General features: G+C 33.3%; 5 protein-coding genes across 10 annotated transcripts; 2 read left to right on the top strand and 3 right to left on the bottom strand.

Moving 5' to 3' along the window:
- Window positions 1–939: 939 nt before the first annotated feature.
- On the bottom strand, window positions 940–2,832 carry LOC107936365 (calmodulin binding protein PICBP). Its single transcript, XM_016869078.2, has one exon. It carries the CDS (start codon window positions 2,830–2,832, stop codon window positions 940–942), a length of 1,893 nt encoding a protein of 630 aa, XP_016724567.2.
- Window positions 2,833–5,408: 2,576 nt separating this feature from the next.
- LOC107936328 (polyprenol reductase 2) lies at window positions 5,409–9,901 on the bottom strand. Of its 5 annotated transcripts, none has more exons than XM_016869031.2 (8): window positions 9,753–9,901; window positions 8,977–9,243; window positions 8,523–8,872; window positions 8,104–8,338; window positions 7,719–7,817; window positions 7,562–7,633; window positions 7,401–7,477; window positions 5,409–5,646 (listed from the first exon to the last, which is right to left on the bottom strand). In XM_016869031.2, the coding sequence occupies exons 2-8, from the start codon at window positions 9,184–9,186 to the stop codon at window positions 5,532–5,534; spliced, it is 1,158 nt and encodes a 385-aa protein (XP_016724520.1). In that variant the 5' UTR covers window positions 9,187–9,243; window positions 9,753–9,901; the 3' UTR covers window positions 5,409–5,531. The 5 variants fall into 5 exon arrangements, with proteins under 5 accessions (XP_016724520.1, XP_016724519.1, XP_016724516.1 ...); XM_016869030.2 differs by having other exon boundaries at window positions 8,977–9,262; window positions 9,753–9,892; XM_016869027.2 differs by lacking the exon at window positions 9,753–9,901 and having other exon boundaries at window positions 8,977–9,311.
- Window positions 9,902–10,544: 643 nt separating this feature from the next.
- LOC107936326 (uncharacterized) lies at window positions 10,545–13,930 on the bottom strand. The gene is made up of 8 exons (XM_041078653.1): window positions 13,757–13,930; window positions 12,948–13,116; window positions 12,466–12,809; window positions 11,986–12,138; window positions 11,725–11,817; window positions 11,171–11,229; window positions 10,962–11,055; window positions 10,545–10,869 (listed from the first exon to the last, which is right to left on the bottom strand). Exons 1-8 carry the CDS (start codon window positions 13,928–13,930, stop codon window positions 10,648–10,650), a joined length of 1,308 nt encoding a protein of 435 aa, XP_040934587.1. The 3' UTR covers window positions 10,545–10,647.
- Window positions 13,931–15,964: 2,034 nt separating this feature from the next.
- LOC107936367 (ribosome biogenesis protein NOP53) lies at window positions 15,965–18,739 on the top strand. Of its 2 annotated transcripts, none has more exons than XM_016869081.2 (10): window positions 15,965–16,230; window positions 16,335–16,507; window positions 16,819–16,867; window positions 16,951–17,168; window positions 17,275–17,360; window positions 17,601–17,720; window positions 17,807–17,929; window positions 18,142–18,208; window positions 18,306–18,385; window positions 18,489–18,739. In XM_016869081.2, exons 1-10 carry the CDS (start codon window positions 16,062–16,064, stop codon window positions 18,493–18,495), a joined length of 1,092 nt encoding a protein of 363 aa, XP_016724570.2. In that variant the 5' UTR covers window positions 15,965–16,061; the 3' UTR covers window positions 18,496–18,739. The 2 variants fall into 2 exon arrangements, with proteins under 2 accessions (XP_016724570.2, XP_040934348.1); XM_041078414.1 differs by having other exon boundaries at window positions 15,983–16,230; window positions 17,005–17,168.
- A 2,167-nt stretch (window positions 18,740–20,906) lies between these two features.
- LOC107936359 (uncharacterized) lies at window positions 20,907–23,098 on the top strand. Its single transcript, XM_016869070.2, has 4 exons — window positions 20,907–21,515; window positions 21,601–21,699; window positions 21,797–21,922; window positions 22,166–23,098. The coding sequence occupies exons 1-4, from the start codon at window positions 21,116–21,118 to the stop codon at window positions 22,309–22,311; spliced, it is 771 nt and encodes a 256-aa protein (XP_016724559.1). The 5' UTR covers window positions 20,907–21,115; the 3' UTR covers window positions 22,312–23,098.
- The last annotated feature ends 394 nt before the right edge of the window (window positions 23,099–23,492 follow it).

Genomic DNA, 23,492 nt, shown 5'->3' with positions numbered 1-23,492 from the left:
TGTGAGTGCTGGAAGTTACATTTTCTTTAACCTAATTCTTAAAAAAGAAATTGTCAACGTTAGTCCTAAAACTTAACAATTTTTCTCAATTTTGGACGTGAAATTGAAATATTTGTGACACCATCAGTTAACAAATTATAAACTTTTATAAAAAAAATTTAGGTGATAACACAACATAATTTCAAAATGTCATAATATCACATTAAAACTAAAGAAAAATGGATAAATCTCAAAATTGCACTACCAAATGTGCAATATTATTCATGAAATTTTATTTTGTTTAATTTTATATATGAGATTTTGATTTGATTCGATTCTCACAAATCATTTAAGTCATTGATGATATAACAACATTTTATATTTAGATACTACATATACAAATAATTATACTAATTCAATATAAAAATAAATTAATATATTTATTTTTTAAATGTGTAGCATTGAATCAAAATCAAAATTTTATTTATACATTTAAATTACAATCAAATTTTAATTATTAAAATGTTAAACAAATATATCTATTTAAAAATATTAAAAAAATGATTTGAGTGTAAACTAAATTAAGACGAGAAAACTTATACGTGGAGAATTACCTATTTTTCACATACAACACGTGACAAACAACCCGTGATTGTAAGTGGAAACAATGAACAACATTGTATACATACACATGTATATACACAATAATGTTGTGGCAAAAGCAAACATTTTTGGCATCCATGCATCCCATGTGTATCTACTATTAGTTTAGCATGATCACTATTCTAAGAATAATTAAAATTCTTATACCTCAAACATACATGTAAAAAACATTGATGTATTAATTATTTAAAACATAAACTTTAGTGCCACCATTACAAGTACATAACAGCAGACATAATTCTCACCCACAAATACAAACTAGAAAACCAAACAAATAACATGTAATAGAACAGTCTATCAGTTACAAGCCTGAATGGTTCTACCGTGGCTATGAGCAAATCCTGTTGAAGTATGATGCCTTAAATGAGTTTCACATTTAGTTATAGGCAATGGTAAGACTGTTTCAAAAGCTTCAACAAGTAATGCCACTTTCTTTTTTTTAGCTGGTCCAAGCTTGGTTACTGCTTGTTGAAGTGCATGATCTAACATCCATTCCTCTGCATTTCTCCTTTCTTCCATCATTTCATGCCTTAGATCAACTTTTTCTTTATCTGCCTCTGGAACAACAGATAGGAAATTCGGTTCTCTCGGGTTGAATGTCTTCAATTCGTCGTTGTTCTCGTCGTGTCTTCCATGTCCAATCGTCCATTTCGTGGTGTGCTTTTCATGTAGTGCTTCATTTGCAATAGCTTTGCTTCTTGGCTTGTGCCTAGTGTCCCCATCTGCAGCATCTTCATGTTCCTCTAGGGTCTGATTAATAGAATCATTAGCTTCAACCAACAATCCGGCAACATCTACGTTCCCGGTTTTGTCTCGAATTTCGCTAATTGGAACTTCAAATGTAGAATCTACTTCAGAAACCTCATTAATTGTTGCAGGAACTCCATTCTCCAACATTTCGTCCTTGCCTGATGTTGGTTCCCCATGTTCTTCATCCGTGGTAGTAGCCAAAACTTGGTCATAACATAAGGTTTCAGATACCTGGCTACATGTATCAATGTCGTTTGTACATTCATTATCGTCTGTCACACCCTCCTCTGTCATGTCATTCCTAACGGTTTCTGATGAATCCTCGATGCTCGTATCAGATTCTATTGCAGAACAGGCTTCATCGCCGGACTGTGAAGCAGAAAATGGCCATTCATCCCACTCCATATCAATAACTTCAAACATGGTATCGTCCATATCAGCGCTTGAAACGCCTTCCCGCTTGTCCCCATCATTAAAACTCCATGGTGAGGATTCTTCTTTAGCCGAAATCCCTCGAAACTCTTCATTCTCGTTGGTATCTACTTGAGAAACAACTTCACTGCCATGTTCAACATTTTCACCAAAATCAATCTCAGCGTTTAGTGAACCTCGTGACTCAGTTTCAGGCTCTGGAGCTGTTTCATTGCCACATTCAGAACTATCCTCACCTTTGTTTTTGCCATATATTTCAACAAAAAAGTCCATGGAGGAGTTCAATTCCTCTGTTCCATCACCACAAGCCTTTCTTGGGCTCAAAGCTTCCACCTTCATGCTTCTTTGTACTTTCATTGAACGTCTTCTTGCTTTCAAGAAACATTTCAATGGAGGCAAAGGAGCATGATGATGACCATTGAGTGAACAATAAGTATATGAACAAACCTTCACAATCGAAGTTCCTTCATACTCGGTTCCACCAGGATTAAGCATAAGATAAGCTGGAAACTTCGAATCCTTTAAAGTTGAAGAACATGTAGCTTTCTGTACATTCATATCCGAACGCAAAGCAACCTTGGAACACTTTTTGGCGGAAGCTCTAACAGGTTTGAAACTAGGAGTTTTTGTTAACTTCAAACTAGACGTTCTTGTTAAACCGGAAGCCGAACTTTTCCTACGAGAACTCACCTGACTGCTGGCGGAGGTCTCTTTTTTAGACTCTGAACTGCTGGTGGACTTCATGTAGTTTGGTGATCCATTGCTAGCTCCTTTGATGATAGACCTGCTGTTGTTGTGAGGTGGTGGTGATGGTTTAACAGGCTGAGAAACAGTTTTCCTTGAAACCAAAGGTGATGATGATCTTAGGCCCTCCTTCATATCTGATAACTTGATTGATCTACACTTCTTCATTTTTTTCTTCAAATCAGTCACTTTGTTCTTGCCATCAATATGATGATCAGCTTGGATACCAATTTCAAGCTTGTTGGTCACCTTTCTTTGAACCATCTTCAAAGGGTGGGTTTTGGTTCCCCTAGAAACAGGGGAAATTGAGCTGTGAAAGAAAACCAGAAAAGTAGTTTTATATTTATACAAAGGATTATTATTAGCTTCAGTGTGGGATTGAAGTGGGGGTGGCAGTGTCACCAAATTTGAATAAGGTTGAGATAAGAATTAGATTCTGACTTGCACTAACATAACCGGTGTTTGAGTTTTGCGACCCCTCTGTTTTAGTTTAATAGAATTATTGCTTTAATAAAATATCTGGAATATTGTGTATTATGCCAATCACCATATGAGATGTATTCATATACGTTAAATGAACTTAATGTACGTAATTCAAAGAAAATATGATGATTATAAAAGAAAATGTAAATTACAACTATTAATAAATTTATGTTTTGATCACTTAATTTTAAATGATTATAAAACAATCACTGAACTATTTAAAAGTTTTCATTTAAGTCAATAACCTATTTTAAAAAATTTATTTAAATCACTGGGTTGTTAAGCAAAGTCTGGTTAATAAGCTCCAAGCGACGATTAGATGACGATTAGTATTAAAAATCATAGAAAAAAGTTGTTTAAATTTTAATTTAAATATTCAATACATTTAAAGTTATTTCATGAGAAAAAAACTGAACTATAAAAAAAAAAAGAGTTTTTAATTAGTCCGAAGATGCGAACATAAATTTTAAAATTAAATGACTAAAATATAAATTTATTAATAATTTAATCACCTTAAGTACAATTTACCCTAAAAAGGAAAAAAGGATTAGGAAGGAAGCAAGTGATGAGAAAAAGTTAAGGTGAGGTTGGGGGCAAAGGGCGGTGGCACTTTACATAAAGACAAAGGCAATGGTCGGCGATAATGGGCTGCGTGTGGGGTCACAACGCACAGCCTTCCACACACGCTCCTCCCCCCATGCCTACTTTTTAATTCCCTTTATCATATTTCAATAAAAACTAAATATGAAATTACGGGTTTTTTCATTAATAATACTAAAAATCAATTATAAAACAAAAGTGCATAAATTAAAAAGAAAAAAAGTAAAATTTAAGATGAAAAAGGGATGCCGTTTAACATTTTTGACGTCACATTTTTCACATTTATTTTTATTAAAATATTATTTTTTATAAGTAATACCAACTGATAGATTAACGACATCGTTTTTAACTGTTTTAAATTATCTATTCTCATAAATAATTGATTTTTCATTTGATTTTCGTAATTATTTTTTTGTATTTTTAATATAAAAAAACCAATGAATTTGGTATTAGAAATGTCAACAAATTGAAATTGAATGTAAGCGTACATCAATTTTGATTTTCCCAACCCCACCTAACATTTATCAATAAATTCAACATTTTTTATACTGTTTTTTTTTATTTATTATTTTTCTCTTTTTACTTAATTTTTTTAGTTTTATGCGTTTCACGTTTTAACTAAGAAATAATTATTAAAAAAAAAGAACCAACGATTTTACGCATGCAATTTACGACACAAAAGAACACATGTTTATATTAATGAAGCCTTCTAGAAGTTTTAGTCTATGGTCAAGCTGAAATTAGAATATTTTAGTATAGAAATAATTTTATAATTTTTAAAGGGTTGAATTATAAATTTTTATTTTTAAAAAATTTATAATTAAATTCTAATTTTAAAAAGAGTGAAAATATAATTTTATTGTTGAATGAAATTAAAATTTTCCAATTTTTAAAAAGACTAATGAGGTAATATTTTATTTTTGGGTTAAAACCTTTACCCACCCCTCTAGCTTCGTTGCTGTCTATAATATTGACCAAGGCTTTTAGAATCAAATTAGACAAGTCACTAGTTTGCCAATTCAATTAGTCTAACCAATTCGATAATTCATGCAGTTTAATTAAATAAAACATTAAAAATTCAGTTTAATCATTTTGTTTTACTAGTCCAAATTAATTTCTATGTCAATTGATTCAATGCATTTCTCTGCACCAATTCCCCGACTGGTTCCTAATCCAATCGATCTTATCAGTTGATCCAGTTCAATTCAAACAATCTTAATATTAATATTTGTTGAGGGATTTGTAATACAATCATCTCTCTTCGTAACAATCATTTTCTATAATAACACTTCATTGTAATAATCAAGTTGTAATATAACAACAACAGTCATAAAGTATTAAGTAAAATTAGTTCTTTGTAATAATTTAAACTTTAATCAAATTAATTTTATTCCTAAACGAAATAAACATAAAAAATTTTAGTTAAAATATTACTTTAATGAAATGTTTAAATTTTAGATCATATTTTTATAAAAATAAAAAACATTTTTAAATAAATAAATTTATATTTTAAAATTTATTAAAAATAATCTAAATCTCACTAATCGATAATATTATTTTTATATATAATTTTCTAAATTTTAAATATAATTTAAATTTCAAATCCTATTATAGGTGTATTATTCATTTATAATATCACCTTTATGAAAAATATAAAGTGTATGTTCTAGTAATGATCGTAGTTCCACTTACTCTAACCCCCTTAATCTTTCCCCATGAGGAAACAAGCTAGCTTTGTGGGTACCATCAAGACCAAATAATAATAATTTATCAGACTAACAATAACAATAATACACTTTGAGTCACAACAATTTTTCATTATGAAGAGATATCAAAGAATCAATCAATATGAAACAACATCCCATGTAAATGCAGTGTTGTTATAAGACAAGGATGTCAGTGTATCTGTGTGTTTTTGCTGCTTCTTCGCAAGAGCAACAACAAGACAGCTCCCCCTCCATTCCCCTGTAAAAAATTCCCATGTTTTCTTGTTCCCTAAATCAATTTTTCTCTCAATAAATTATACAATAGGATAAGGGTAAATTAAACTAAGCAGTCACCCAACTAATATAAAAAGTTATAAAATAATCACTAAATTATACAATTTTATCTTTTTTAGTCATCTAACCGGCTAATAGTTGTAGCTTTTAAAATTGAGATAATAACAACTTTAACCATCAATATTTATAAATTATGTCAATTTAGTCTTGATTCTAAAAAAATTAACCCTCAATATTTACACACGGTGTAATTTGGTCTTTCTTTTTGTTTGTTGATTTGCTTTTCTTTGTGACATTGAGAGTTAATTTCAAAATAATGAGAAAAAATCAAAAGTGTTAACTTGGACTTTTTGGGAGTTCTCATTTTTTTTGTATATTTTCATTAAATTCAGCTGATAATTTTTTTTACATCATAAAGGGTCACAAAGAAAAGCAAAACTGCAAAAAAGACTAAATTACACTATATAGAATGTTAAGAGTTAAAATTACTATTATGTCAATTTTAAAAAATACCACCTTTAGCCAACCAGTGACCAAAAAAGACAAAAATTGAATAATTAGATGACATTTTGTAACTTTTCATGGTTGGATGACTAAAAACGAAATTTACTAATAATTTATAATTAGTGTAGTTTACTCTGGAATGAATAATTGAAATTCCCTATAATCTACAATTGATAGTTCATTGCATGTCAGTCCTAGAACTTAACCTTTTTAAGCAAACCTTTTTAAGCAGCCAACAACTATCTCAAGTATAGTAATGAAACCTAAAACTAGAAACAGTGGTTGGTTAGCTGTCCTAAATCCTACTATAGTGTAAGCTTCTAATTAGTGAATCATATGTGATTATCAAAAACCTAACCATCGATATGCATGAGGTGATCAGATAGAGAATCAAGTTACGAAAGCAACTTTATTATTTTATTTGTGAACTTTAATACATTAAGTCATATCCTAAAACAGTGATTAGAACTTTGGGATATATACAAGTTTGCTTTACCAAAAAGAAAAGAAAGGTGTTGAGTAGCTTTCACAAAAACAGTACCAATCTTTTATTAAAGTAGCCTCAAGTTGTGGCAATGCCTAAAGCTTGTGGAGAATCCACTTTTTGTTTCATACATAAGAAATCTAAACACAAATAAGAAATGGGATGCTAGCTTTTGATAAATTTAATTTGCATCGTAGACTAAGGACCCCATAGGTTGCTTTGTGGAATTTGAATATTCTAGAGAAAGTAAAGGAAAATGGGAATGGTTGACTATATTGAATTATAATTAGGCTAGTGGAAAATGGGAAAAAGAAAAAGAATCATAAAGATGACATGATATTTGTTTTCTACAACAGTCAGGAATACATTCCTCATAAGACCACCTTATAAAAATATTTGAGTGTTCAAAAGTTGGACTAGACTGGATTCGGATATTTGCCTGTTCAACCTAATCCGAGCCGAACTTATCGGACAAAGTAGATATTATATCTTGATAATTGAAATCTAGAAGCATGAAGAATCATGAAAGTTGAAGGGAGATAAATGAGTAATTTCAAAGCATTTTATAATCCAATATATAGCTCAATGTATTGTTTAACAGAAAAAAGCTTAGGCACCTATATATATTTCAGTAACCTAGTTATAATCAAACAAAAAGGAATTATAGAAAATAGTAGAGCAGGAGCTAACTGGTTTAAAAAAATATACTTCAGAACTTTTTGTTTCTTTGGAACTAATAAACAAATGGAAGAATGGCCCACCGATTATGTGGATAGTCCTCGAACTTCCGGAGGTACCACTGGTGAGTTTCTGCTGCGGCAAATGAAAGATTAGCCACCTGAAATAGTTAGCCACAAATGAGTCTAACAAATACAAAGTGTTCAGCTAAAGGGGACAAAGTTATGAAGGAGGTACAAAATACCACAAATCCAAGAAGTAGCCATATGGTAAAGTCAGTTCCTCCACTCGCAACCAATAGACCAGCATATATTATCTGCACAATGCAAAGGAAGTGACAATCATAACTTTGAAAGCAACAATATACAAGCATCCGCAAAAAGAGTGTGAAAAAGAATCACCATCTCAGCTAAATAGTGTGGACTTGAGACAATTTCAAACCAATCTCCATGAGGAATCACATAATCAGCAGTTCGATCTCCGCGTTCTCTAAGTGAACCCTGTATTTAAGACAGAAAATCAGCATCTGGTTGTCTACAAGTTACAAAGCATTACAAAAAATTGAATCCTTGTGTACATCCCATCTTGTTTAAACTTTGATATAGCTTTTATTTTCAGTCTTGCTAAGAAAAACCTAAAAATTGGGTGACAAACAAACCATCAATATCAATTCTCTTAACATTCAATTCATTTAACCCTCCAAAATCAGCACAACGATGCATATAGACCATAAAATTTGGAACCACCCACAAGCAGATGTAGATTTACACAGGCAAAAACACCTACAAGAATTGCATGACAACAATATTGATGGAACCACCCCCAAGCAAATATAGCAGCACCAGCCCATTGGCACCATCCAAGCCTTGTTATAGGTTTCACATATCCCCACAAATCAAAACCCGTAATTGATACCAGTTCTTGGCCTTCAACTTTAAATTCAGCTACTTGATCAGCTGCAAAATTAAAAGCCTCTAGTACACAAAATGTACAGAGTGACAGAGGTGCTGCTGTATAAAAACTGCCAATACAATTATCATACAATCAGAACTAAATGCAACTACAAGGGCATTTAAGATTATATTAACATCAACCAATAGTCGCTGCACAAAATAGTCAAGCTCATGCATTAACTGACCATGCTCAGCTAAAAAGAAAAGAAGTCACTACAGTCAACTAGAAGCATATAGTGTTCAGCAACTTACTAGATACCAGTTAAGTATCCAAAAATGTGCATTCGAGCTGAAGAGCTATAGTTAAAAACGTTAAAGGTCTCATAAAGTCGCCTCAAGACATGAGCTTCCATCAACAACAACAAGAACACAGACTTCCAAACATTGAATCTGTCTTTGGCTGAGGTAAAACGAGACTTGTGTATGGAAAAAACATGTGACCCTCCTGTCAAGTGACTAGCAGCAAAAGGATAACTCAAAGACTCAGTACCCAAGGGTGCAACTTTGTATGCAAAGTACCAGGTACACGTTAACAAGGATGTCGTCCAAACCACAGCCAACAAATAGAAGTGCAGAAAGAAACTATGTGGAACTGTGAACCTCTACATAAGCCACAAAAACCCAGGAAGGAAAATAAATTGTTTGAAGAATGAAATTTGATGGGAATTTCTTTAAAATATGAAGAAGAAAAAAAAAGGGTTCTTACATGGGATGAAGATGGCATAATCTTGCCTCTCTTGGCAAAGCTTAGTAAAAGGGCACGAAATGAATTGAGAATTGGAAAAGGGAGTGAAGCTATGAGGATAGGAAGTGTTCCAGCTATCCACGCCACTCTTAGAAGCCAGATAAGGCCTGTTTTAATGGTGTTCACTGACAGTGAAGTAAAAGCTTCCTTCAAAATTCCATGCAAATCCATTTCCCAGATAAGGATAGGAGCAGGTCAGTTATCTGCGGTTTTCTAAATTATCCAAATCTGCAAAACTGCCTAAAAACTTCAAGTCCACGGAAGATATGAATTAATTCATCTACAGATATCTAAATCTGCAGAAAATCGAAAGTCTAATTTATTATCATCTGTAGGATATCAGAATCCAAAATAATTCAAATCCAAGCTACGTTATATATAATCAAACAAAAACAAAGTATTTGAGTAACGAAATCATTAGCAAATAAAAAGCAGGAATTAATAATCAGTAATTCGAGATAAAGGGGAGAAGAAACTAGCTTAATCTTTAACCATAGACAAAAGGAATAAAAAATTCAACAGAGATACGAGTACTACCTTTAAAACCAATACTACGAAAATAAAAAGACATTGTAACAGCTAAAAATGGTTTCAATTATAGCTCAAAATGAAGAATTAAGTTCTAGCGAAGTTGCAGAAACATAACAAAGAACTAGTAAAGGGAATAATAATCACCGAAAGGGAAAACAAATGAAAATACAGATCAAATATTGTGGCCAAACAAGCTTCTATTATACCTTTCTCTTCCCTCCTTGAATTCCGTCGATGAATTGTATTTAGAGATGGAGACTGCGAGAGACAGAGCCGCCGTGAGAGGCTGAGAGAGAAGCGGTGACTGGGTAAATGCTGAGTAATAGGCGGTGATAGCGACTATCGTTGAAAAAAGCCCAAAACTCACCGTTTAGCTTTACTTTCTCTTTAATTAGGAAAATGACTTATTTGGTAAAAAGACTTCCTTGGTCCCTCTCAATTTCGATATTGAACAAATTGATCCCTTTTAAGAAAATCACAGTTTTTTAATCTCTTCCAATTTCGAAAGTGAGCAACTCAAGTAGCTAATCATATTGTTAACATTTTTCTGTTAATTATATATAAATTTATTAAAATAATAACAAATTTAACCCCTAAAATTTACACATTTTATTAATTTAATATTTATTTTACGAATTTAATTTACAATATTTACATATTTTTTCAATGTTTACACAGAATGTATAAACATCAAGCGCTACATTTATTATTATACAAATCAAAATTATATACATTTGATAAAAAAAATCAATACTATTATTACTTCTTTTTAATTGCTCACTTTCGAATTTGATATAAATTAAATTGCTTCAATTTTTTTTCGAAAGGGACTGATTTGCTCAATATGAAAATTGAGAGAGTCTGAAAAGTTGTTTTTATGTTTATATTTTGTTTATATACTTAAGATTAAAGGTAAATTATAAATTTAATCACTTACATTTTGATCAGTTACAATATGATCATTAATATTATCGAAAAATTCGATTCGAACATTAACATTAGTAACAACAAGCCAACCTGGTATATTATATCATCATATTGTATTGGTACATAACGAAACATGTACAATATGTGTGAGTTGTAGTCTCCCTTGGTTTAATACTAATTTGTATACCCTTTCTGTACAGCAATGACCAATACAGCAACAATGGGAGAAACAAGTAAAATCATATATGGTAGGACTTGATTCAATGCACCTTCTGTGAATTCAGACCCATTTGCAGTGTAATTGGCTTTGTCTTCAATAAATGCCTCAAAGTAATTTTGGTACCCTGTGTTCTTTAGTGAGAAGTTTGAGCCTGTTACCTTCATCATTTCCATGGCCTACCAATACATGAAAATTTGTTGTTTACATTGGTTAAAGTATACAGGTGATATGGAGGAGCAAAACCGATAAGTTGATTATCAATAATTACCTTGAAACTGTACATAAACTGGCTTGCTTTCTTGCTTACTTCGGGGTTTGGATGAGACTGCAGCTTCTCATACATAATTCGAGCCTCGTTCGACCTGCGAACAATTGCAGTTGCTTATAGTCCATCTTGTATGCAATAAAAGGTAATGTAATACCAAAATCTAAGGATGCATGCACGCCGTTAAGGTTCCTGACAGATTAAATGGTTACCTACTAAGTGAATCTTGACATATAGACCACTGCAAAGCAGCTACTCCATGAAGTTCACTCTGCACAACCAAAAGAGAATAACTAAAAGGAAAAGAATATCGTGTTACGGTTAATTACTTGCTGTAATGAATTGAATTCCTTTTTGACATAAGATTTATTTTTCAACGATAAAAAGGCTACGGTGCTCTAGAGCTTGACTCGATATCTGAAAGAGAAATCACTAGATCTTAAAACGTCTAGTTCGGTCTGCAAGAATGTCCGGACGAGTAGAACATCTTAAAACATTCCCCTAATTTTTACTACAAACTAAGTACATGAAAAGCTTTTATTTGAGCACTTTTATAAATGTTAGGCCGTTATATGAACAGTTCAAAAGGTTTTACCCCTAAAGGTTGGACCCTAATTTGAGCATTTAACCAAAAAGTTCTGCCATCAACTAAAAGAGACAGACAAGAAAATCACATTTTGGCCGCGAAGGTCGTGAGTTACAAAGATGTCTTATTGTATGCATGAAAGTACAATTATTCAAGCTGCAGTTCGTATGGGAGAATTACCTGAAACGGCATCTTCACCATTACTCTTTCGTAGTACGTTAAAGCTTCCTTAAGCTTCCCAGAACTCATCAACGAGTCGCCATCCTCCAATGCCTGTAATTACGGAAAACCAATTCAGGAGAATGGTCCTTTGGGCACTTATAGTCCAATTTGAAGCAATATATGTATAACACACACACATACAGACTGGCTTGCTTCAGAAATGAATTGCATATTCTTCTATTTGAGACAAATACTGTGGTTCGATAATAATTTGAGTACCTTCTCACATTCAGATCTTAGCTTTGGGTCAACATTTAACCCAACTTTCTTCTTGTATGCAGCAAGAAATTGCCTCGTGCGCTCGTTTTTAGCTTCTCGATCTTGTTCTGTCTCGAGCACTTCCCCGGGTCGAATAGTCCTTCCACCACCGAACTAAAACCAAGAAATAGTATCACAAATGCTTTTTGAGATTCTTGAGAGAACATGAAGAAGGCACCCTGTAATTCTATAATCATGAGAATTGAAGTTCGATCGGTCATTTTACAGTTCGTGCAGCTACGGTCAGGTCTCGAACAAGTTGTTAAAGTGGAACATATCCATATAATTATTATTTGTATCACTTGCTCCAATTCTCACCAAACAAACTGTATCGCATCAATTTGTTTATTCTCTTGGAACTAGTAGGAGCCTGTATGTGTTTTAACATGTTCCATTGCAATAAGTTATTCAAGAATGACACACGTGTTATTCGTTTCTTACCGTCTTCGAGATGTTGCCGGGCCTAGGAAAGACTCCCCATGTTGATACCTTCGGCTTGTAAAACTCCGAATCTTCTTCTTCCGTGCTTGGCTTCGTCTCAGGCATTGTAGCCTCCCCAAATTGGCTTGTGTCCCCAACAAGAATCTCAACACCAGGCAAATCATCTTCTGGAAAAGGATCTGAAATTGGAACCAATCCAGGTGGTAGCCCTCTGCTCTTTTTCTTATCAGCAAACTCGAGCCCTACAAAATCAATGCTCGAAATCGACAACTTTTCCGGCTTCTGAACCTTCTTTTCCATAATCTTCCTTTGCTGTGAGGTACCCTCACTCCCAGTTTTCTTCACTGAAAAAATAATCAGTGCCCACCAAGTACCAATTATCAGCACATCTATGAACTGCATGATTTTCCTAGTAACATGTAATATATATCATACAGAACTTATAATAAGAGCAGCAAAAGCCAAGAATGCTCAATTCTTACCAGAAGCAATTATGCTCTCACTTCCATTCTCCTTGTACTTGCTTGTCTTCTCCTTTGCAACCTTAACTGAAGCTGGACTCGAATCCCTATCCGGGTTCACTTTGGTTTTCTTATAAGCTTTAGCCTTTTCAAAAGCAAGCTTCACAGGGTCAACAGGAGCAGCTTCTTCCTAGTTAGGTGACTCTGGGTTTGAAGCTTCATCACTAGATTGGCTCCAATTCTGAGAAAATGGAACCTTGAAAAGAGAACTCTTGTGTTGGTTTGTGGAAGAGAAAAGAGCAGTGGTTTTGAGAGATGAAAGCCATGAATGTTGAAGAGCAGCCATGGTTTTTGTTTTGTGGTCATTGAGTGAAATAGATAAGGCCAGGGTTAACTTGGATGTTAAAGCAGAAAAAAAAACATTCAAAATATCAATTTTGGTCCTTTCATTTTTTTTACAAGGGTTCATGTCCCAGACTGATAAAAAATCCAGTGTAAATTTTTTTACAGATCTGGGTTCTTACCAATTAACAGCCTTACACCTTTTTGTTGTTGGAATCAACATGTGCATAAAGAATGGACAATTCAAATTACAAGAAACGATTAACAATCATTCTACAAAGAGAATGAAAAAGATTAAATACATTAATTGAAACCCAAGTTGGGTTCAGTTGTGTTACATAAAGACATTATTCTTCCTAGTTTTGTACATGTAATAAAATGATGACACGCCAAAAATGAGCTCAGAAACCATAGAAATCTGGCTTGCATGCATGCATGCATCAAATCATAGTAATGGAACACTATGGCCAGACGAGGTCAACAGAAACCTTTAGCTCTTGTGGATCTTCTTCTACAATCTCTGGTTCGTACTTGCTGGCATCAATGGCAGTACAAGACATTGAAGCACCACATGAAGAAGAAGGGGTAGATGGTGCTACAAGACCAAAGTTTGGTTCATGGTGACGAACAAGTTCAGACAATAAAAGAACAAGAGAAGCCATGGAAATAAAAAAAAAATCAACTGATGGGGTTTTCACTGAGAGAAGAAACAGGATTTGCTTTGCTGCTGGTTTAGACTGTGAAATCAACAGAAACCAGTATTTATTTATATAGGGAACATGAAAAACAATACAAAACAAAAACAGGTGAAGGTTTTTAATTAGGGTGTGCGTGTGTAGCTCACTGTTTCTGTAGCTGCCTGTTTGGTTTTGGTTTACCTGTTTGGGTGGCCAACATTAATTGAACACATCTAGATGAGTGAAATGCAAAAGGCAAAGCAAGGACAGAGCCCCTTGTTTTTCAATTTTCAGGGCGAATCTGCTGCTGCTGTTGGCTGTTTTGGTTATGTTTTTTTTAATGTTGTACTTTATAGTTGCCGCCATTGCTTTATTTTATTATGAAAGCGTCAATTGTCAGGTCTCAGAAGGACTTTTCCTTTTCCTTTTGTTTCTTTCATTTCCTCTAAAACCATGAGTCACAACCACTTGGCAACTGGTTTTGCTTAAATGCTTGTACATGTGGCGGTTGCTTGTCAACTATTTATAGGCTAAATTCTGTCATGAATTATGAATTTAATCTCTATATCTTAAATATTTTTTTGTACTTTAAAATTTTAATTTTAATCAAATTTTAAATTTATTAAATAAAGTTTTATTATTTTTGTAAAAATTAAAATAAATGAATTTCAAAAGTGTTATGACTATTATGAGGGCTTTTTTTAATTATCCACTGCGTGAATCCCAATGAAGTTGCTTTTTTCTAGTAGCGTTGACGAAAGGTCTAATAACCCATTCAATTTGGGCTTCACTTTGGTTCATTGTTCTTAATTTTCCCAGCAAAACATGCAAACCAGAAAAGAAACAAGGCTTTTCTCAATCTCAGCACAAAACAATCTTTGCTACATAACTCGCATACATATAAAACCACTAAAAGCATTAACTAAGAAGCCTCACTTTTGCATATTTATCGAGAGAGAGATCAATTTGCCAATAGAAAATTTGTTTAGGGAGCAATTTTCAACTACTTCAAGATTGACCGCCCAACAATGATGATGTTGTTACTTCGTAACGTTGGACTGATATTGCGGTTTAGGGTTTTCAAGGACAGTGAAAGATGAAGACTGAAAAAGCATTAAACAGTGGTTGAATTTAGAAGGTGATGAACACTGATAGTAGCCACACAACAAGAGAAGAAAAGCAAAGACAACCCCATTGAGAACATGCATCATGTAGGAACTCAAGCAATTAGCAGTGGATATGTAATAAATTCAGTGCCATAATGAAATAGAATTTGTAATAAATTTGCATGAATACTTTATCACTGAAATGGATCACCATCAACACCAAAAAGCAGCAACTATTTGGACATTACTGGTAGGTAGTTTAATCATCTTCAGCTAATTCTGTTCTATTTTATGTAAGTTAATATATAAGATAGTATGAAATGCAGCAACTGGCCAAGTATCTTGATTTGGGCTTAAATTCTTCGTAGGCTTATGTGTTTCAATGGGCTGAACTTACCCGAATTATGTTTTAAATAGGGCCTTTCGTAAAGAGAATAAATTAAGGGTCAAATTATGGTTTAGTCCCTTCTTTATGTTCAAATTTAAAATTTAGTTTTTATAGTTTAATTACAAATTTCATCCCTCTATTTAAAAAGTGAAAAGTTAGTCTCTTTACTTCAATTTTTCATAATTTAGTCCTTATATTTTACAAAAACTAAGAAGTTAGTCAATTTGTTGGCAAACATATAGACTTGAACTACTCACCAATTTTAGGTCAATATTTATAAGTGTCACCCAATTAGACTAACATCCCGATTTTCATAAAGTACGAGAATCGAATCCTGATAAATTAAAGTAGAGAAACTAAGGATGAATTTAATAATTACACTAGCTAACGAAATTATAAAAATAAGGGAGAAGTTATGTAAAATTACAATATAGAGACTAAATTTCAATTTTTAACATAATAGAGGAACCAGAACTAGAATTTTACCTAAATAAAACAACTCGACATCGTTTTAAAACACGAAAACCAAACATCTGATACAAAAACCCTCTGTTTCGTCGGTCTCCTTCCTTTTAACTCCACAGCCGCGAAGCCACCCTCCTTACCAAAAAAAAAAAAAAAAATGGGGAAGAAATCAAACACCTCAAGAAAAGGTAAAAAAGCATGGAGAGCTAACATAAGCACAGAAGACATCCATGATTTCTTCGAGAAATCCACTAAAGATGCTCTCTCTGGTGGTTCTCTTACTTCAGCTCCTACTGAATCCCTCTTCTTCATCGACAAATCTCAAGGTCTTTTTTCTTTTTTTTTAATACATAACACCCTTTTTGTTTTGTTTTGTTTTTTTCTTAATTGTAATTCAGTTTTGTAAATTGGGGTTTCTTTGTTTTGTCAGATCTTTCTGTGAAAAAAAAGATTGAGAAGAAAAGAGAAAAGGTATTGCGTGTGGATAGTATGTTGAAGAAGAACCCTTTTGTTGAAGCTGTACCATCTTCGAAGCAAAAGAGTTCTAAGAAGAAAAAGAAGGAAGCTTTGAATGCTAAAGATGTAGTTCAAGATGTTCCCAAGGTGAGAACTTTGGTCCAATTTGTCATTTGATACATGAATTTTGATTTGTGTGCAATTATACATATGAAACTTGAATTGTTCATATGTATACATGATTTTTCATGTTGTATTTTAATGTAATTATTTGTGCATGCAATATATCAACGTAAAATGGTGCCAATTATATAATGTTGTTAAGTGATTTGTGAAAACTGAATCATATCAAAATACCATGTATGAGATTACACATTACATCAAAGTTCATGTATAGTTTTGATATTTATCCCTTTTTATTAATAAGTATTTGATTGTTGCTCTTGTTTTGGTTGTAGGATGAAACCGTCCCTGACTCTGGCATGGTTCCTATATGGGGAGATGGAGGTAATATACCGTGTTTAGAAGTTTTAAAGTTTTGAGCTATTTTTGTCCTCGTGGCGAATTTGGTTCTCTTTATGGACTTTCAGGTCAACATAGTGGCAAAGCTAGACAGGTATCTAAACAATCGATTATTCCAGCAGTCGAAGTTGAGCCTCCGGGATGTTCATACAATCCCACATTTGATAGTCATCAGGATTCGTTGGCTCAAGCGGTTGCTGAAGAAATGCAAAAGGCCTACAAGATCGAGTTGGGACCTCAGCCAGTTCCATTAACTGTTATGGGAGAAGTGGTTGATGAAGATGATGTGAGTGTCTATTTGTTACATTCATTTACTATTTATTCTTCATACTTACAATCCTAAACACTAATAAATCGTGGTTATGAAATTCTAAACCATCTTCTTTTGTTAGAAATACTTTATTGAAGCAGATGATGAAAATGATGACGAAATGGACGAGGAGAATTTGAGTGAGGATGATAAAGCAACTGAGAAAAGGTTAGTCGATTTTAGTATCGCTGTTGTTGTAATTCCTTGTGTATTTGTTACTACATCTTTTTGCCTTGGGGAAATATGGGGTTTGAGGGTTATGTGAGAAGATGGGACTCAAGGTTCTATAATCTCTAACCAGCATTCCTATGTGCGTGGCTATCTTTTGGGGTTTCCCAAGAGCTTAAGGAACTCAATATCGGGGAACACTTTATTTGTGTGTTAATTTTTGCTTCTATCATGCTGCAGGCCGCTTAAAATAAAGAGGGTGACTCGAGTTGAGTTAAATAAGAGAGCTAGAAGGAAAGAACAGCAAAAAAAGGAAGCTGAAGCTAAAAAGGCAGAGGAGTTTTCCAAAGACATTGACAAGTACATTTTAGCTTTGTCTCTACTATGCATATCATCTATTTATTGCTGAACATATGTTCATCACCTGTTGGTTCTTCTCGATGCAGCTTGCCAGATATTTTACAAGAAATAGCCAAAGAGGATGAGGAGAAGCAAAAGAGGCATCTTCGAAAGGCCATAGCTAAGCAAGAAAGACTTAAGGCTTGTCCACCACGGTTGGGGAAATACAAGTATGCAAGCATTTTTTTAAGTTCTCATTTTTTTAAGTATGCAAACAAAGTTCTCATTTTTTTAAGCAAGAAAGACGTAAGGCTTGTCCACCACCCAGTCTTTGAAATGTTTTCCATCTGAATGTTCGATTTCATGTATTGCATTGAATGAGCTGAAGATAATGCAGTACTTTTTCATATGCCCGATTGATCTGTATTGTTTATAATTCCAGATTCCAGGCTGCTCCCCCACAAGTCCTCTTATCCGAAGAACTTACTGGATCTCTCCGTAAGCTAAAGGTAATGTCGTTTGAGATCCTTTTTAACATCAAATTCTTTTACTCTTAGGTAATGAAAATTAACTTTCTCCATTGTGGTTTTTGTATGTTGCATAAAGGGTTGTGCTACACTTGCAAGAGATAGATTTAAAAGCTTAGAGAAAAGAGGCCTAATTCCCCCATCAGCCAGGAGTGGAAGGTCAGTTGAAAGTTGATAATGTTCTTATGTATTTGTTTTCCAAACATTATTATCGTGCTCACTTGAATGTTTGATGACGATTCGTGGATGTTCTTATGGACAGGAAATAGAGAGAATTTGTTTCCAAGGATGACTGTTCAAATTTTTCGGTGAGGCAAATGAGAAGGCTTTTCACCAGATGCCATTGATGGGAGACCAAGCTGGATCCATCTTCAATCTTTAAATGCTTTCCTTTTGTTTTTATGATAGTTAAATTCACATATAGTTGCTTTCCCCTCCTTTTTATGACCAAACCTCGGTCTTATGTGATGTAACAAAAACCTGGAAAAGATAATTTAATGCTGTTTTTTTAAATTAATGCTGTTTTTTTAAAGGCAAATTTTGTCCTAGGAGCCTTGTTTCTGTTACTTATTGTTGAATGAGCTATAAATTTCATTACATGCAAAGTTCCTCTATTCTTTACCTTGTAGGAAATCTACTCTCTGATTAGTTTAATTTTCTTTTATCTTTTTTCATGGCATCCAAACAGTTCCTTTTCAATCTTTTTCTACTATGGCTGATTTTCTTTTTCATGAAAGCAATCCATATTACCTCCTTCAATCTAAAAATACCGATCTATGGTTCATTTCTCAACCTCCCACGCCTTTAAACTATGACACCTGGAAACGTTGGATGTTGATGGCATTATCTGCCAAGAACAAGCTTGATTTCATCACTTCGTGCGTAGACAATATCGAATAACATGGTTTTTCCTTAGACCAAGAACCTTGTATGCAAAGCAATAGCCCCCAGCATCTTGGATCGTGATTCCGCTTTCGATATCTGGAAGAATCTTGAAGATCGTTTCAGTGGACTATCTCTTAATCTTTAGCAAGTTATCTCAAGATCAGTTCACTATTACTGTTTATTATACCAAACTCAAGATTCTTTGTATTGAACTATATACAAAACCTATATGTACTTGCAGGAGATTACTTGATGCACAAGTCTGTGTCATTTTTGCATATTAAGGATCCCTTGTTTAAAAGAATTGCAGCTTCTAGATTAGCCCGGTTTGCAATCGATGGTATCGTTTTGGCATATGCATATTAAACTTTTTGCTTTTACGATATTTGGTGGAGTTCAAGAGCTGTTGAATGTATTGGTATATGCTAAAGATGAACTCACACTGAAAGAGGCTTTGAAAGCTCTTAACGCACTCTCAAAATCAGGTAAAAAAAACTATAAATTTAGTTCAGTTCAGTTCAATTCAAATACATGAAAATGCAAACAAGTACTTTCTGTTTTGCTGATGAAGCAGTTAAAGCATTACGTAATGCCGGGGCGATTCGGTTATAATGTCTATCCCGGACACCTTTGTCGATGCCGAAATTGGGACATACAAAACCGAGTTGCTGAAGAGATTTTGAGATTCGGGATACGAAATTTCGTCCTGATAAGTTCTTAAGCCATTGGTTTTTGGGGTTGGTTTTATCTTTCTGGTAGTTGTAGAGTTCAAAATTGCACACTTGTGGCATTGTCTTTGTTTCCTTTTCATATTCACACAAGTCTCAAGTAATAGACTTTGTGGTGTGGTTTTCTATTTTAATGAAAACACCATGAATGAGCTGAAATGCTTAATGCAACTATGTCATTGAGTGAAAGCCCAATCACCAATAATCGAACGAGACATTAACGTGTCCAGAGATACAAATTCAATAGGAGTTTAGGCTTGAAAAATAGATTTAGTTAAAAAATTAAACTCGTTTAAAATATGGGTTAAACTTGAACGTAAATATTCAAGGACCGTTTTTTATTTTTTAATATATTCTATTATGTTAATTTTTATATATTATGAAAATATTAAACAAAAATGTTAAGTTACATATATATAATAGTTTAATAAAATAAAAAATATTAATTATTGAATTTTAAATTAAAAGTAATATAAATATTTTTTAGAAAAATTAAAAATATAATATGAGTGGACTTAAAATGAATTTGAATTAGTTATTTACAAATATGGGTGAACTTAAGTAAAATTTTAAACCGATTGGACTTGGGTAAACATAAGATATGTTAATATCGTATTTATGTGTTTGATTGAGACATGCAAGTACTAAGGAGGCCCTTTGTATTACGAGTCAGATTATATTTTATCCCCTTTTACTCAAAAAATAGGCAAATAGTATTTGTACATTAGATCAAATAGCAAATTAATTTCTTTATTAAAAATTTCATCTATTTTAATTGTTAAAAATCGGTATTTGTATGTAAGAATACGGTACACGGTACAGGTGACACGTCATATGTAATTGTTTAGTTATTTTGTTGGTCATGTCAATTTTTAATCGTAGAAATGGGTGAAATTTGTATCGAAATGGCTAATCTACTCTTTAATCTAATATATAAAGATTAATTTACTTATTTTTTTAATTACAAATGCGGAAAATGTAATATACATCTTCCATGATACTGTTAGCCCTGAAACCAACGTGATATGGCATTATTTATCATTTACCTTGATAGAATGAACTGTTTTCATTAGAAGCAATGTTCCTCTGTTCTCTGCTTCCTTCGAGAATTATCTACCTTTGTATGATTATTTGCTTGTATTACATATTGTAGTAAATTTAGTTTTTTATTTTCTCAGTTAGTTACAATCAACTAAATTGTATATATATACTCCCTTTGTGGATTGATTCATTTTCTTGGCATCCAAACAGTTCCTTTTTCAATCTTTTTTCTACTATGGCTGATTTTCTTATCTCTGATCAATTAACTTATGTAAGCAATCGATGTTTCCTCCATCCACCCGACTATCCTCCTCTATCGCTCGTTTCTCAACCTCTCACGACTGATAACTATAGCGCATGGAAGCGTTCGATGTTAATGGTCTTATCCGCCAAGAAGATGGTCAGTTTCATCAATGGTTCATTCCCTAAACGAGGTTCTTCGTCAACCCAGTTGCTTCTTGCCTGGGATAGATTGAATAACATGGTTATTTCTTGGATCCGCCGCTCTGTATGCAAAGGAATAGCTGCCACCATCTTGGATCATGGTTCTGCCTCCGATGTTTGGACGGATATTGAATATCGTTTCAGTGTACCACCTCTAATCTTTCACAAGAATCTCTCCGAGTTATCTCGAGGTTAGTTCACTATCACTCCATATTATACCAAATTCAAGAATCTTTCTTTTGAACTATACTCTAATAAACCTATATGTACTTGCAGGAGATTACTTGATGCACAAGTCAGTATCACTTTTGCATATTAAAAATCCATTGTTTAAAAGAATTGCAGCTTCTAGATTAGCCCGGTTCGCAATCGACGGTATCGTTTTTTGGCATATGTGTATTGTATTGTCGTTGTGATACGGATAATCATTGTTGATATGATTTAACTCTTCTTTTACGTCTTTTATCGTAAGATCGAAGAAGGTTGAAAATAGTGAAGATTGGTGGAGCTCAAGAGCTGTTGAATATGTTGGTATATGCCAAAGATGAACTCACACAGAAAGAGGCTCTGAAAGCTCTTAATGCAATCTCAAAATCAGGTAAAAACCAGTAAAATAACATAGAGGTCCTATACTAGTAGCTGTATTGCATTTTGTCCCCTCTACTCAGAAACTATTCCCTATGCACCAGCATGAGGGGGCAAGATGCGATATGACTCCTGGTACAAAAACCTCCATGGTACTTTTATCGGTGAAAACTATAAATTAGTTCAGTTCAATCACATGAAATACAATAAAATTATTTTTGTATCTAAGCAAACAAGAAGTACTTCTGTTTTGCAGATGGAGCACTTAAAGCTTTACATAATGCCGGGGCAATCTCGGTTATAATGTCTATCCCGGATACCTCCGTTGATGCCGAAATCGGGACGTACAAAACCGAGTTATTGAAGAGATTTCGAGATTCGGGATACGATGTTTCGTCCTGATAAGTTCTCAAGCCATTGATTTTGGGGGTTTTATGCCTTCGGTAATTATGAAGTTCAAAATTTACACATTGGCATTGGCTTTGTTCCCTTTACATGTTCATTCAAGTATTAGACTGTAGATGGCAGCATATATGACTGATGATATTCGGACCGTTGATATTATATCGGAAAGTTTATCCATCTCGAAACCGAGGCATAAACGTAACTTCCATACCAGTAAACGACAACAATTTATGATGTCAAAGTGTTCTTCACCATTGAAATGGAATGTGAAAGCTGTAACAATGACTGGAATTATGACAATGTAATTCCAGCACCTATAATGCTTGTGGACACATTAAACACGGCACCAGAAACCGATGCGTGCTTTACTTCGCTGCTGGCAATGGTGCATTTACTCCGGCAGCGGAAGAGACATTCTAGAAAGATGAGACTTTTCCTGTTAGAACATCACTATATTTTGTTGTCCTATTGTGCATTATTGTGAATAATTACACTTTTAATGTGTCTCTACAAACAGGAGATGGGAAATCATTAGGAGGCTAAAAATCTAGTGATGTAGCACCAAGTCAACTCTCGTGAATTTTTTGGTGGGTGCCCTTCAAAATAATAAGGAATGAAGTGAGTAACCATTACACCACACCTTATGATTATAAGTCAACCAATAACAATGCCAATTAATAGATTATGCGACTTTTAAGAGGAACTAATAACCAGGTCAACCATTAGATTATGTTCATAGGTTGATATTGTCATTTTGTTTCTCAAGATTTTGTCACTTAGATATATTTCTTCTTGATAAGAGTGAGTGTTCAATCAAATCAAATGAAAAGAAATTTTAAGTTAGTCGAGTAAACGAGTCTTATTTTATTATTTTAACTTGATTAATTTTTTATTGAATCGAGTAAAATAAAATTCAAATTGAGTTGAATCAAATAAATTTGTTCAAGTTAAATTTAAAACATTAAACCAGCTATATAAAAATCTCGTTGACAATATGATTAAACTCTTTTAAAACAATATAAGGTAATTAGTATGATACACTTGAATTGATAATTTATTTGTCTAATGCCTCAAATTTATATCTTGAAAATTTTGAAAATATATAAATTAGCATTTTTATATATTTTTAGATTTTTAATAATCTTTAAACTTTTTTAATTTATACATATTTATAAAAC

Source organism: Gossypium hirsutum, chromosome A10 (assembly GCF_007990345.1).
Source record: "Gossypium hirsutum isolate 1008001.06 chromosome A10, Gossypium_hirsutum_v2.1, whole genome shotgun sequence".
NCBI classification, from domain to species: domain Eukaryota; kingdom Viridiplantae; phylum Streptophyta; class Magnoliopsida; order Malvales; family Malvaceae; genus Gossypium; species Gossypium hirsutum.
Note: the sequence above shows the minus strand (reverse complement) of the source record. Positions and strands in the feature narration are given on the sequence as shown.